The 12,298-nt window shown below is 34.6% G+C and overlaps 1 protein-coding gene across 3 annotated transcripts; it reads left to right on the top strand.

Annotated features, from left to right (window-relative positions):
* Window positions 1-5,431: 5,431 nt before the first annotated feature.
* Window positions 5,432-11,964, top strand: LOC109208373 (developmental protein SEPALLATA 1-like). 3 transcript variants are annotated; one of them, XM_019371479.1, is made up of 8 exons: window positions 5,432-5,879; window positions 9,444-9,522; window positions 9,850-9,914; window positions 10,016-10,115; window positions 10,312-10,353; window positions 10,447-10,473; window positions 10,714-10,850; window positions 11,636-11,964. In XM_019371479.1, the coding sequence occupies exons 1-8, from the start codon at window positions 5,695-5,697 to the stop codon at window positions 11,721-11,723; spliced, it is 723 nt and encodes a 240-aa protein (XP_019227024.1). In that variant the 5' UTR covers window positions 5,432-5,694; the 3' UTR covers window positions 11,724-11,964. The 3 variants fall into 3 exon arrangements, with proteins under 3 accessions (XP_019227024.1, XP_019227025.1, XP_019227023.1); XM_019371478.1 differs by having other exon boundaries at window positions 5,435-5,879; window positions 10,447-10,488; XM_019371480.1 differs by lacking the exon at window positions 10,447-10,473.
* The last annotated feature ends 334 nt before the right edge of the window (window positions 11,965-12,298 follow it).

Below are 12,298 nucleotides of genomic sequence, written 5' to 3'. Positions count from 1 at the left end.
GGTTTCGTTCGTTTGGATTTGATCTCATCTCCTTCGGCCATCGTACCTTATCTCATATGCTTCTTAAAACAGCCACGAGTTCAGAAGTGCTCACATTGAAATTATAACTGCCAAACCTTGCCTTTAGACCTCTATCATCATCTCGTGATTCACGTGTGCTTCGGTCATTCCCAAATCTAGATGATGAGCCTGACTCTCTATTCCTTGATCTGTGATCGTACCTTTGATTGTTTGGTTTTGACCGTGAGTCTTTTCCCGTAGGTCCCATGTATGGCTCATACCTGTTTTTACCGGACCTATTTTTGTTTTCCGCCCGTCTTGAGTTTACCTTTTCTTCTTTTTGATGTCGTGAAATAATATCTTCTTCAATCCTCAACTTTGTGCTATATCTGTTGTAAACGTCATTCCATGTTGTAGCTGGAAATTTACGAAGGCTTTCCTTGAGTCGCCTCGTAGCTTCTGAGCTTTTCTCATTCAAATTGCTTGTGAAAGCTATCGCTGCCCAGTTATCTGGTACACGTGGCAATGTCATTCTTTCACGCTGGAATCTGTCTACAAATTCCCTAAGCAATTCTGAGTCCCCTTGTTTAATTTTAAAAATATCTTCCATTCTTTTTTTGACTTTTTGAGCTCCCGAGTGTGCTTTGATGAAAGAATCTGCAAGCTCAGCAAAAGAATTTATAGAATTTTCGGGTAAAAGAGAATACCATGTTAGTGCACCTTTAGTGAGTGTTTCACCAAATTTCTTGACTAATACTGATTCAATCTCCTGCTTAGTCAAATCGTTGCCTTTTACGCCTGTTGTAAATGCAGTCACATGGTCTCGTGGGTCTGTTGTTCCATCGTATTTTGGCATATCAGGCATTTTGAATTTCTTTGGGATTGGAAGGGGAGCAGTACTTGGCTTCCAGGGTTGTTGTGAATATTTATCCATATCTACCCCTTTGATCACATGTGGCACCCCGGGTATTTGTTCTATGCGATCACTTTGCTCCTTGAGCTATTTCTGCAATGTTAGTACTAAATTTTGTAAATCAGAATTGACTAAGTTACCTGGTTCTCCCTCCTGTGACTCGCTGGGGGTTCCACCAATACCTGAATTAACGAGCCCGGAACGAGGGTTCTCTAGAGTGTTGTTATTTGGAGTGGGTGTGGGTGGTGCAGCAGGTAATTGGCTAACAAAAGCCTGAAGAGCTTTATTTACTTGTGAGGCAATAAGTTTTTGCAAAGCCTCATCCATAGTTTCAACATTTTCGAATTGAGCTTGTCCATCTGTATGAGACCCATCAGGAGTGCCTTCACGAGACCGCCGTGGAGAGCCTCGTGGAGAAGGAATCAGTACGTTATTGTTCTGTGGATCTCCCTGAAGTTGTTGGGTTGTTTGATTTTCTTGGTTTCCTTGAATGTTGTCATTGTTGTTCGACATGGTTGATGCAACAAGGAAAGTTAGGCTAAGATAAAATGGATTATCAGATTCCCGGTAACGGAACCAATTTGTTTAACCAAAAAATGGAATTTTGATTAAAGCTATAATTTAGAAGAACACAGGTTACTGATAATCGCAAGAATGTATAAAAGAAAGTAATTTGAATAGCCTAAATATAATTGAATAAAACAAGTAAACCAAAGTATATTCAGATGATTTTTTTTGTGTCCCTACAACTATTCAATCCTCTCCTTTTATAGCTATTTCGGATGTAAGTGCCTTGTTTTGGTCATAATAAGGTTATTATGGGCAATAAATGACATTGAATGCTACGTTACATAATCATTACATTTAAGACAGATTCTCTAACGTTTTCAGCATTTAATGCTTATCAAATACTGTATTTGGACCCTCGTATGCTGTCAGATTCATTCCCTTGACTCTTCTTGATTATTGAACTTAAATTTCTTGAACAGGTACGGGCGCTGAATCCTTTAAATAACCGCCCGTGCCTCTTCCTTTGCTTTTGCTCGCATCTATTACTACTCGTGCCTCTTGGCTAACTGTAACTCTTTGACTATTTGACCAGCCTACGTGTCATGACACGTCATCTTCACACTTTTTTAATATGTAAACTCAATTTTTCCCAATAAAATATATATGTGGTTACTTGCCTTAATCTTTTTTTAGGCTAAAAAATCCATAAAAAGCAGCCACAACGCTTTGTTTGATGTACACTAGATCTACAATGTTTAACATAATTTCCCAAAGAGGCACTTGAAGTTTAGACACCGAAAGTCATTGACCAAAAAGCCTATTAATCAAGTCGATTGTACTCCTAGTCTCATTATATTGTCACTTCCTTTTTTCCAAGTGCTCTGAGATGTTGTTATTTTACTAAAAGTGGTTACGTTTTATTCGTGTTAATTTAGTGCCACTTAACTGAAAATTTCAAAATAAACGAGTTTTTTTTTTTTCCAGTTTACAAAAAGCAGAAATGTCATGTCTTTTGTTCAAAAGGTGCCACGATGACATAATTACCGCTATAGAATCCAATTGGTCCACTTTTAACTTCTCATATTCTTGCTATTTATATATCATGTCCTTTTACAATTTATAACTTTTAAAAAAAGATCTTTTTAGATCTCTTATTTGTAAAAGATAGATCTTTTACGTGTAAAAGTAAAACTCTCATGCGTAAAAAAAAAATGTAGGGTTATAAAACTAAAAACAAGTTTGTAAAAAGCTACAAAACTAATTGACTCGACATCTCATTATCCCAAAAAAAAGGAGAAGAAAGAAATACTCTTTGTGTTGCAAAATCAGTAAATCTATCATCCCTTTTCTAATCCGCAAAGAAAAAAAATATCTTTGACTAAATTATGTCGTCACATTTTTTATTTAGTAAAATTCTAAGATTTATTCTGAAAAGGTAATTGAACTACATCCAATTCAATATTAAGGAAATCAACAAAATTAACTTTTGACAAATGAGTGCAGGTTAAATTTTTGGATGAAAATGTTTAGCTAAATTATCAAATAATATAGCATTTCACCTTTATCACATAGTCATATATTAGCTTATCTTTATTTAAAGTGTCAACAACAAACTCAGGGGCGGATGTAGGGTACTATTTATGGGTTTGGCCGAACCCAACAGCTTTTGGTATAGATCTTGTATTTGTATTAGAAAAATCTATTAAATTTGTATTAGTATATAATTGCGAACCCAGTAACTAAGACATGTTATGGATTCGACGTCAAGTATAGAATCCATAAACTTCAAATCTTAGCTCCGCCTCTGAACAAACTCAACCATGCATCCTGAAAATCAATATTATTGGATTTATATTTGTATTTGGGCCGTTATTCTGGGCCTTGTACTTCTCGACTTTGTAATTATTTTTAGATAGGTTAGTCTAGTTGTTTAGTGGTAGATATGTACATTTTTTTGGTCTTTTGGTTTTGACTGGTTTTGATCCAATTAGAATTGGGCTTGTATATAAACACTATTGGTTCCGGGTTTGAGACCAACGGGTCATTATGGAAGAATATTTGAAGAGCTCTTCTCTCTCGAACCTTCTTTGTCCCTGTTTAGGTTTCTGATCTCTTCTCCATTTTTGTTTGATTTCATACAATCTAACATGGTATCAGAGCATAATCATCAAAGATCCGGTGTAATCTCCGATTTTTAGTACCTCAATTTCCTTGTTTTTCATATTTCCAGAAAATTGGAAAACCTAGTTTCTTCTTTTTCATTTTTTCGAAGATTCTAGCCAAATATTCCAAATTTTATGATGAATCCAGTATTTTTCGAAGTCTATTGTGGATGAAATTTGTGATTTAGCTGCCGTCTTTCTTCAGTTTGTGGATTAAAGTTGTGGTTGCTCAGTGATACCTGATGGCGACAAGCTTGCTTTTGCCGATTTATCAGTTTTCCTTTTGATTCTGTTTTCTCGAAGGATTCTCCCGCTATTTTTGTAATTTTTCTCACTTCGGCTCATTCATTTCACTGGTTTCATTGTGCTTTTATCGTCTGAGCCCTAGTTTTTCTCTTTCTCTTGCATATTGTATCTCTTTACTCTTGGAAAATAAAAATGTTGCAACCGCCTCTGAAACCGATCCTAACTCTCCTACTTTTACTCAAACTGATTTTGTTTACCTCCTTCTCACCCATTCTATCATCATCCCTCTGACAATCCTGGTACTATTCTCGTGACCAAACAATTCAATGGGGACTGTTTTGGAGCCTGGCGAAGAGGCATTATCATTGCTTTGGGAGCAAAGAAGAAATTAGTATTCATTAATGGGAGCTATGTCCAGCCTACTCCCGATTCCCCTTTGTTTGAACACAGCGGAACAGTGCAATAACATGATCATTAGCTGGATTCTTAACACCTTAGAGTCTATGGGATGAATTGAACCAAAGGTATGGGCAAGCAAATGGTGTTAAAATGTATGAAGTCCAAAAGGACCTAAGTACTATATCTCAAGGTTCTTCTGATGTGGGAAGTTATTTCACTAGGGTAAAGAGACCCTGGGATGAAATGGAGTCACTTGATGCTGATTCCTTTTGTGGTTGTGAATGCAAATGTGGAGGTAAACACAAAATGATCAAAAAGATGGAAAATCAGAAAGTGATGCAATTTTTGATGGGTTTGAATGAGGTATTCAACAATGCTAGAGGAAATATTCTGATGATGCAGCCACTTCCTGAAGTTAGCAAATTACAACTAGCCGATATGCTGACTAAACCACTCCCAAGTGTCACTCACAGGTCTATCTTGAGCAAGTTGGGTGTGGCCAACCACCCTCCAACTTGAGAGCGCGGTGTTGGATTTATATTTGTATTTGGGCTGTTATTCTGGGCCTTGTACTTGTGGACTTTGTAATTATTTTTAGATTGGTTAGTTTAGTTGTTTAGTGGCAGATATGTAATTTTTGGTCTTTTGGTTTTGACCGGTTTGACCCAATTAGAATTGGGCTTGTATATAAACACTATTGATTCCGGGTTTGAGACCAACGGGTCATTATGGAAGAATATTTGAAGAGCTCTTCTCTCTCGAACCTTCTTTGTCCCTGTTTAGGTTTCTGATCTCTTCTCCATTTTTGTTTGATTTCATACAATCTAACAAATATTTCATGGGTTTTATATTGGTAAGTTTGGAAATTTAATTTAAAAGCGAGGAAGAGTATATCTTTTTCGAAAATTTGTAATTGAAAATTGGTGCATGATATATATGTAACAACCACTAGTCAATAGACGCGTGTTCAACTAATTCAATACACGACTTTGTTTTTTTTCTGATGGACCGCAAATGGAAAACCCAAAGCATTAACACTTAACTAGACGCGTGTCGCTCAAAGTTCGAATACTCATCCGGCGTGCTCACCACGCTTCAGAAATCGCGTGCAAGACATCCCTTTAATGCATTGGCTAAATTCATGAAACTTCAGTGGAAACAAGACCAACCCTAAAGCTTTGAGGTATCTAAATTTGGAGTGCCTAAGCAAATCCTAAGGTTAAAACAAAGAATCCTAAAACAAGAAGAAGATAAAGTGAACAACAACAACCCATGTTCACTTTTTCTTTTGTTTCTCTCTCTGCATTGAACATATAGACTTAAGAAAGATAAAGGCTCTAGCTAGGGTTTGCAGTTCCTTTTGTTCATTTCTTTCACAAATTTGGTTGACCAGTAGAACTGAAAAGAGGATCAGTTGTTACCCAAGAGAAGAAAGTGGAAAATAAAAAAATATATAAGAAGGGGATGGGTAGAGGAAGAGTGGAGCTGAAGAGGATAGAGAACAAGATAAATAGGCAGGTTACTTTTGCAAAGAGGAGAAATGGATTGCTTAAGAAAGCTTATGAACTCTCTGTGCTTTGTGAGGCTGAGGTTGCTCTCATCATTTTCTCTAATCGTGGCAAGCTTTATGAATTCTGCAGCTCCAACAAGTACTTATTATATTTCCATCTCTTAATTTCTCTTATTTGTAAGATCTGTCCTTGCTTTTGTTTTGGCTGTCATTTGCTTCTTGTTTCACCCTTATTTTGGTTTTTGTAGCTCTATATTAGCTAGCGTTTGGCCATGGATTCCAAATTTATTTTGAAAAATCTGATTTGGGTTAAGTTTGGTTTGAAGATGAAAATGTGTTTGGACATACGTTATCAAAACATATTTTCCAACTTTATTTTGGAAAAACATATATATAATTCCCAAGTTTTGAGATTTTGGCCCAAAATCAGCTATTGCCCAAAATCAGCTCAATAGCTGATTTTGAGATTTGAGATTTGGGATTTGGCCAAAATATGGGCAAAATTTATGGCCAAACACGAATTTTGAAAATAAATCCCAAATTTATTTTGGCAAAATGCCAAACGGGGCCTTAGTATGTGTTTCTCTTGGATCTTGTCCAATGCAAAATTAGGTTTTTAGTTGTACATCTAATATAGTTCCCACCAATTTTACCCTATGTTATGCAAGATCTGTTTCCTTTGATGGATTATCAGCGATCAGTACTACTTGAAGATGAGTTTTCTTTCATTCATTTTTAGGTTTAAAATAAAATAACATGAAAATCCTAGTGTGTGTATATATATATACCAAAAATCTCTTGTTTGAAGTTAAGAGAAAAGGGTAAGATGGCAGAGTAGCCGTCCCTATGGTTGTTCATTATTCGGTTTGGATCGATTTTTTCCTAAAAAGAAACCAAAATAAGTAAGTCGGTTCTTAAAAATGTTGGAAACAAACCAAACCAATTAAGTATTTTTTATCGATTCAGCGTTTGTCAGTTTTTATCGATTTTTCGATTTTTTCAGTTATTTATCGGTTTTTTTCTTAAATATGAGACATACACTACCAAACACATATTCCAGCGACTATATTTTCAACATAACACTATCAAACCAATTGCTCTTTGAGAAATCTATCATTTACCAAGATATATTAATGATAATTGAATCAAATAGTGATGAATAATTTGAGTACTCAATTTATAAAAATCAATTATTTTTAACATGAGATAAGTTCTTGTACTTAACAAAAGAAAACTACAGATCAAAACTAGAATGTAAAGGCAAAACATTAGATTATTGTAATAGCAAAGAGCTAGACTAAAAAGACAAAGAACTAATATGTACCATAACATTTAGAAACTTTATACAAAAATATACATATATATATATAGGTGTGATAATAAATTCAAATAGCTACTTCTATTGTCGGTTTGATATTGTTTGGTTTGGTTATTTTTTTATTAAAACCAAAACCAAACCAAATTTGATTGGTTTTAAAAATTCAAAACCAAAACCAAACCAAACTTAAAAAATATTGGGTTTTTTTTATTGGTTTGGTTCAGTTTTTGGTTTGGTTCGACTTTTCGGATTTTTATGAACATTCCTAGCCGTACCGGCAGATCTGGAGGAGTGTTTTATTAGTATGTAATTAATTACTACGTTGTGTACATTTTAAAAAACCTTGGAGTAACCAGATAAAACACTGTCCAGTCCTGCACCTGTTAGGTTACATGATAAATTCTTTTATCTTTTTATGATGCAAGGCAAAACTCTACCAAAGGCTTCACCTTTTAGCAAATTAGTCTAAAAGATCCATCTTTTTATCCCTTTTTTCTGTGTGATCGTACGCATTTATAATAGGTAATGCAATTGACCATCGTATATTGCTTTTTAATTAAAAGAGAAAAAGATTTAAGATGTTTATTGGGTAATTGGCTGTAGCATATGTAGTACCACGATGTAGCTGATGTAATGTAACTTGGCTCGGGAGCTAATTAAAGAAGTCTACTTGTAGTTTACATTTTGTATTGAGGCGTCAATTGTCCTCAATTAGAGTTCCAGAAGTGATTCTGGGATATGCTCAGCTTAAAGTTTGGCAACCCCTTAACCAACCCTCTTGAAGCTTATTTGGGGGCAAGTGTATATAGATAGTCATTCTCAGAAATGCTATTTAGAAATTATGCAGTATTTATTTTATCCATCTTTTTAAATTATAAATCTTAACTTCAGGACAATTCATGATATTTTTGTCCTGAAAATTGAAATTCAGGAGGTACTGGCTAATTCATAAATAGCAACCCTTTAGAGTAGCTATCTAGTGTCATTTCTATGCTTATTTGGCATGTCTAGTGCTACACTGCTACTTCTTAAAAAAGTTGTATCTAATCCAACTCGTACGAACCTCGATTAATTCATCAAATATATGTTATTTTGGCACCTCATAATCATAAGTGGAACAAATTTCCATTTAGGTGTCATTTGAAGTGCTAAGTCAAGTAAAGAGAAGTAGTGACTCCTTTAGTGAAGGCAAATACATCGAGTAGTGACGGCAAAAGTAACATTAGAGTAAAAACTTTAGTTTGTTTAGTATAATTTGTAGAAATCACATAAATACATAGCGTCATCGCGGCAAGGCAAGAGTGGAAGGAGAAAAGAAAGAAGGATCAAATCGAGTGTTGAGCGAAAATTAAACAAGGAACTACCTTCAGCCATTATCGTTCAAGTGTTGTAGAGAATCGCCCTTGGAAAACTTTGACGGAAAACCTAACAGCCTTCTAGCATGTGCCTACCGTAGGATACCAGACTGATGGAGTCATAGACGTATTTATAGGTAGGCTAGAGACTCTTAGGCAAATACTTTAGCCCTAGGGACTTCTCCATAAATTACAGTTGCCCTAGGGACTCCTAGTAAAATTGGTTTCTTACCATCAAAGAAACTATCATATATGCATAACTACAAAATATTATCTAATATATTATTTACTTGGGAGACAAGGTAAATAATTTATTTTCTAATATGTGGGCCACACTGGAAGTACGGTAAATTTCTAATATAATTATCTAAAATCATGAAAATGATTGAGTGAAATTATGTTCCTAATCGAATCTTATGACATATATATGCCATCCACTAAATGCTTGTATTGCAATTCCCAATATTTGGGTTCATAGAAGCATTTTTTATTACCTATTATTGCAAGCTAAGGGGGAAAGTTGACATCATTGTTCTTGATTAATTAACTTCTGTATGATGTCTGTGACAAAGTAAAGCAAAACAGTCCTTAAGTAACGTATCTGAAATACAAATTTTGGGTAGAATACATCTGCCAAAAGAAATAACACAGACTATCGTTCATATCTCCCAATTTTTCCAGATTTCCAGTAATAATAACCTATGATAGACAGTGACGAGGCCAAAAATTTTATCTAGTGTGTTCAAACTTGAAAGAAGTAAAAAAAAATCTTCAATAAAGGATGTTTAATATATATTATATAACTCTAATATCTAATATTTTATCTATATATACACTGTAATTTTTGGACGAAGGGTGGTCAATTGACCACCATCCATTAGGGCTATGTAGCTTCGCCCCTGATGATAGATGGGACATATTAAGGATGATTATTAGACAAATATTCCCTAAGGTTTGGACTCGTAACACATACATCTCTTGTGGTACACTAACAATTAACTTTTCCTTTTATTTTTCCTATGCATATCAGTATGCTCAAAACCCTTGATAGGTACCAAAAGTGCAGCTATGGTACATTGGAAGTCAACCGATCAATCAAAGATAATGAGGTAACAAAAGCTATTTGACTTCATTCCGCCATCCCTTAGAACAAAGGAATAAAAAATATCTATGATTTTGCCACAGTATATAACTAGTGTCATTTGATTGGTTTCTGACATGAATGCTGCTAATTTGATCAGAATTTTTCCTTCTAGTTTTTTTTGCGAAAAGAGTAAGAAAGATTTAAACTTTTTAGGAGTCGAACCCTCACCTTTTATGTGAGAAAGAAATAAAGAATGCTTGCTTGCACAATATATTTCCTTTTTTTTTTTTTTTTTTTTGTATTAAAAATAATGGTTCATCTTTGAAGTTCTTGATCATCTCGTTCATTGCAGCAAAGCAGCTATAGGGAATACTTGAAACTCAAAGCCAAATATGAGTCACTGCAGCGATATCAAAGGTAAACCATCTAGCTAACCTTAATCATGCAACCTAAATTATGTGACATATTACAGGGATGTACATCTCTTGGCAACTTATACTTGACATTTTCTTTGACAGACACCTTCTTGGAGAAGACTTGGGGCCTCTGAATATCGATGATCTTGATCATCTTGAAGTCCAACTAGATACTTCCCTCAAACACATTAGGTCCACCAGGGTAAGCTTAGTAATATAAACATATTAAAATTTCACCATTAAGAAAAATTGCGACGGCTGATCTGCCAGAATTTTAAAATATTTTTTCATTTTTTCAAGTTCAATAGCTGGGCATAGTAACATTTACAAATCATCTTATTTCACTGAATAGACTCAAGTATATATGTTTCTTATTGTACCTTCTGGATGTTTTGTAGACACAACTGATGCTTGACCAGCTTACTGATCTTCAATCTAAGGTAATTCTCATTAATTGGTTGGGAAATGTTTTCTCACCTCAACATCTCATGTATTCAATAGTAATTCACGTAAGCGTTTTATTATATGTACAGGAGAAATTGTGGGTTGAGGCTAATAAGGTACTTGAAAGAAAGGTAGGGTGGGTAGCCCATACATGTGATTGTAACTCTCTTTTGCTAGATTATCCTAGGACTTATGTTGTATTCCCAGTATCCCATATATTGATTCTTGTTTGGTGTTGTTAGAAATATATCATTCCTGATTTTATCATCAATTTTATTCACCTATGTGAATATGTGCCTTACCTTATTATTTGTCTTATGGATGTTCCAAATTGTGTTAAATTGCCTATGTTTTAGCTGGAAGAAATATATGCTGAAAACAATCTGCAGCAACCATGGGGAGGTGGTGAGCAAAGTGTCACTTATGGTCAGCAACATGCTCAATCTCAGGGTTTCTTTCAACCTCTAGACTGCAACTCTACTTTGCAAATTGGGTAAACTCTACCTACTTCTAAATTGTCATGTCATTATGTTACTTTTATTTCCATTTGCAACTGATGGTTAAATGACGAGTAAGGCTTGCTCTAGTGTGAAACACCTCAACAAACAACCGACCAGAGACGGATTTAGGATTTTAACTCGTGGGTTCAACCTTTAATGTTCTTAGTATTGAACTTATTATATTCTTAAAGTTATGGATTCTATCTGCTATTTATTACTCCCTCTGTTCCAATTTATGTGAACATGTTTGACTGAGCACGTAGTTTAAGAAAAAATGAAGACTTTTGAAATTTGTGGTCTGAAACAAGTTAAAATGGGCCCAAGAGTATTTGTGTGTGTTATAAAAGCTTCTCATTAAGGGTAGAATCGGAAGTTTAAGCTTAATTATTTTCAAATTTAGAAAGAGGTCATTCTTTTCGAAACGGATCAAAAAAGAAATAAGTTCACATAAACTGGAACGGAGGGAGTATGATTTAATAATTTTTTGCACGCATTGCTATAGGGCTACATCCGCCCCTGCAGACGGTCTGGAGGAACGAAACGTATGGGAGCAAGTGGTAGTAAAACTATTGATCCCAGTGTAATGAGGGTGATTAAAATTGAGCAATTTATTACTTATAATCTAGTAGTATTTGGTGGAAGTCCTTTCACACAATTGGTGTGGTTCAAATATTCCCACTGTCCCTTTTTCCTTCCCCTTCTCTAATTCCCCCATGTAATAGAAAAAAATTAAAAGTGCTGGGCTAAAACTAAAATTCTATATTTTCATTTATTACAGGTACGATCCAATAACTACTTCAAGCCAAATAACAGCAGTAACAAATGCTCAAAACGTCAATGGTATGGTGCCTGGTTGGATGCTGTGAATGTCCCTCAAAAGTCCAACTTTCACTTATCTTTAGCATTGAATAATAGCTTATACTATTAAGTAATAAAGGAAAACCGCAGTTATCTATCTGAGGAGTACTGTAAATTCACCTTTTTCATTTCTTTCTGATTTTTTAGCTAAACTTTATGGACAATATTAAGGTGAATGTTTTGAAATATTCTCGAGCTATGTTGCTTTGAAATGTTCTATTAATATCATAAGGTGGATGTTACTGACTATTTTGCATTAATTTATTCACATTGTTTGTGTTATGATAGTTTTCGGATGATTATCTTTTTCTGTGAAATTTTATTAATCCATAAAAGACGGTTTTATATATATAGGCAAAATGGCATCTGGACTAGCTAATTGTACTTGTTTGTCAACCCGGTAAAGTAACTTAGAACTTTCCAATATGAACACTTTAACTCAATGAAATGAACATCAATAAACACCGCTGGCCATATTGACTATGCTTATGTGGCATAGGTGCATGCAAATCAGGCTTAAAAGGCGTTGGTAAGGAAATTTTGATTAAAAAATTGCTCAAAAGAATTAATAACTAAAAGAATT

The sequence above is a fragment of the Nicotiana attenuata genome, unplaced genomic scaffold (genome assembly GCF_001879085.1).
Source record: "Nicotiana attenuata strain UT unplaced genomic scaffold, NIATTr2, whole genome shotgun sequence".
In the NCBI taxonomy this organism is placed as follows: Eukaryota; Viridiplantae; Streptophyta; class Magnoliopsida; order Solanales; family Solanaceae; genus Nicotiana; species Nicotiana attenuata.
This window is presented reverse-complemented; position numbering and strand designations above follow the sequence as displayed.

Bases quoted from the DNA above. Each gene is read 5' to 3' on its own strand.
- LOC109208373 (XM_019371478.1), top strand. From the start codon at position 5,695: ATGGGTAGAGGAAGAGTGGAGCTGAAGAGGATAGAGAACAAGATAAAT. The intron at 9,523-9,849 runs GTAACAAAAGCT...CGTTCATTGCAG, and splicing joins GATCAATCAAAGATAATGAG to CAAAGCAGCTATAGGGAATA. The intron at 9,915-10,015 runs GTAAACCATCTA...TTTCTTTGACAG, and splicing joins TCACTGCAGCGATATCAAAG to ACACCTTCTTGGAGAAGACT.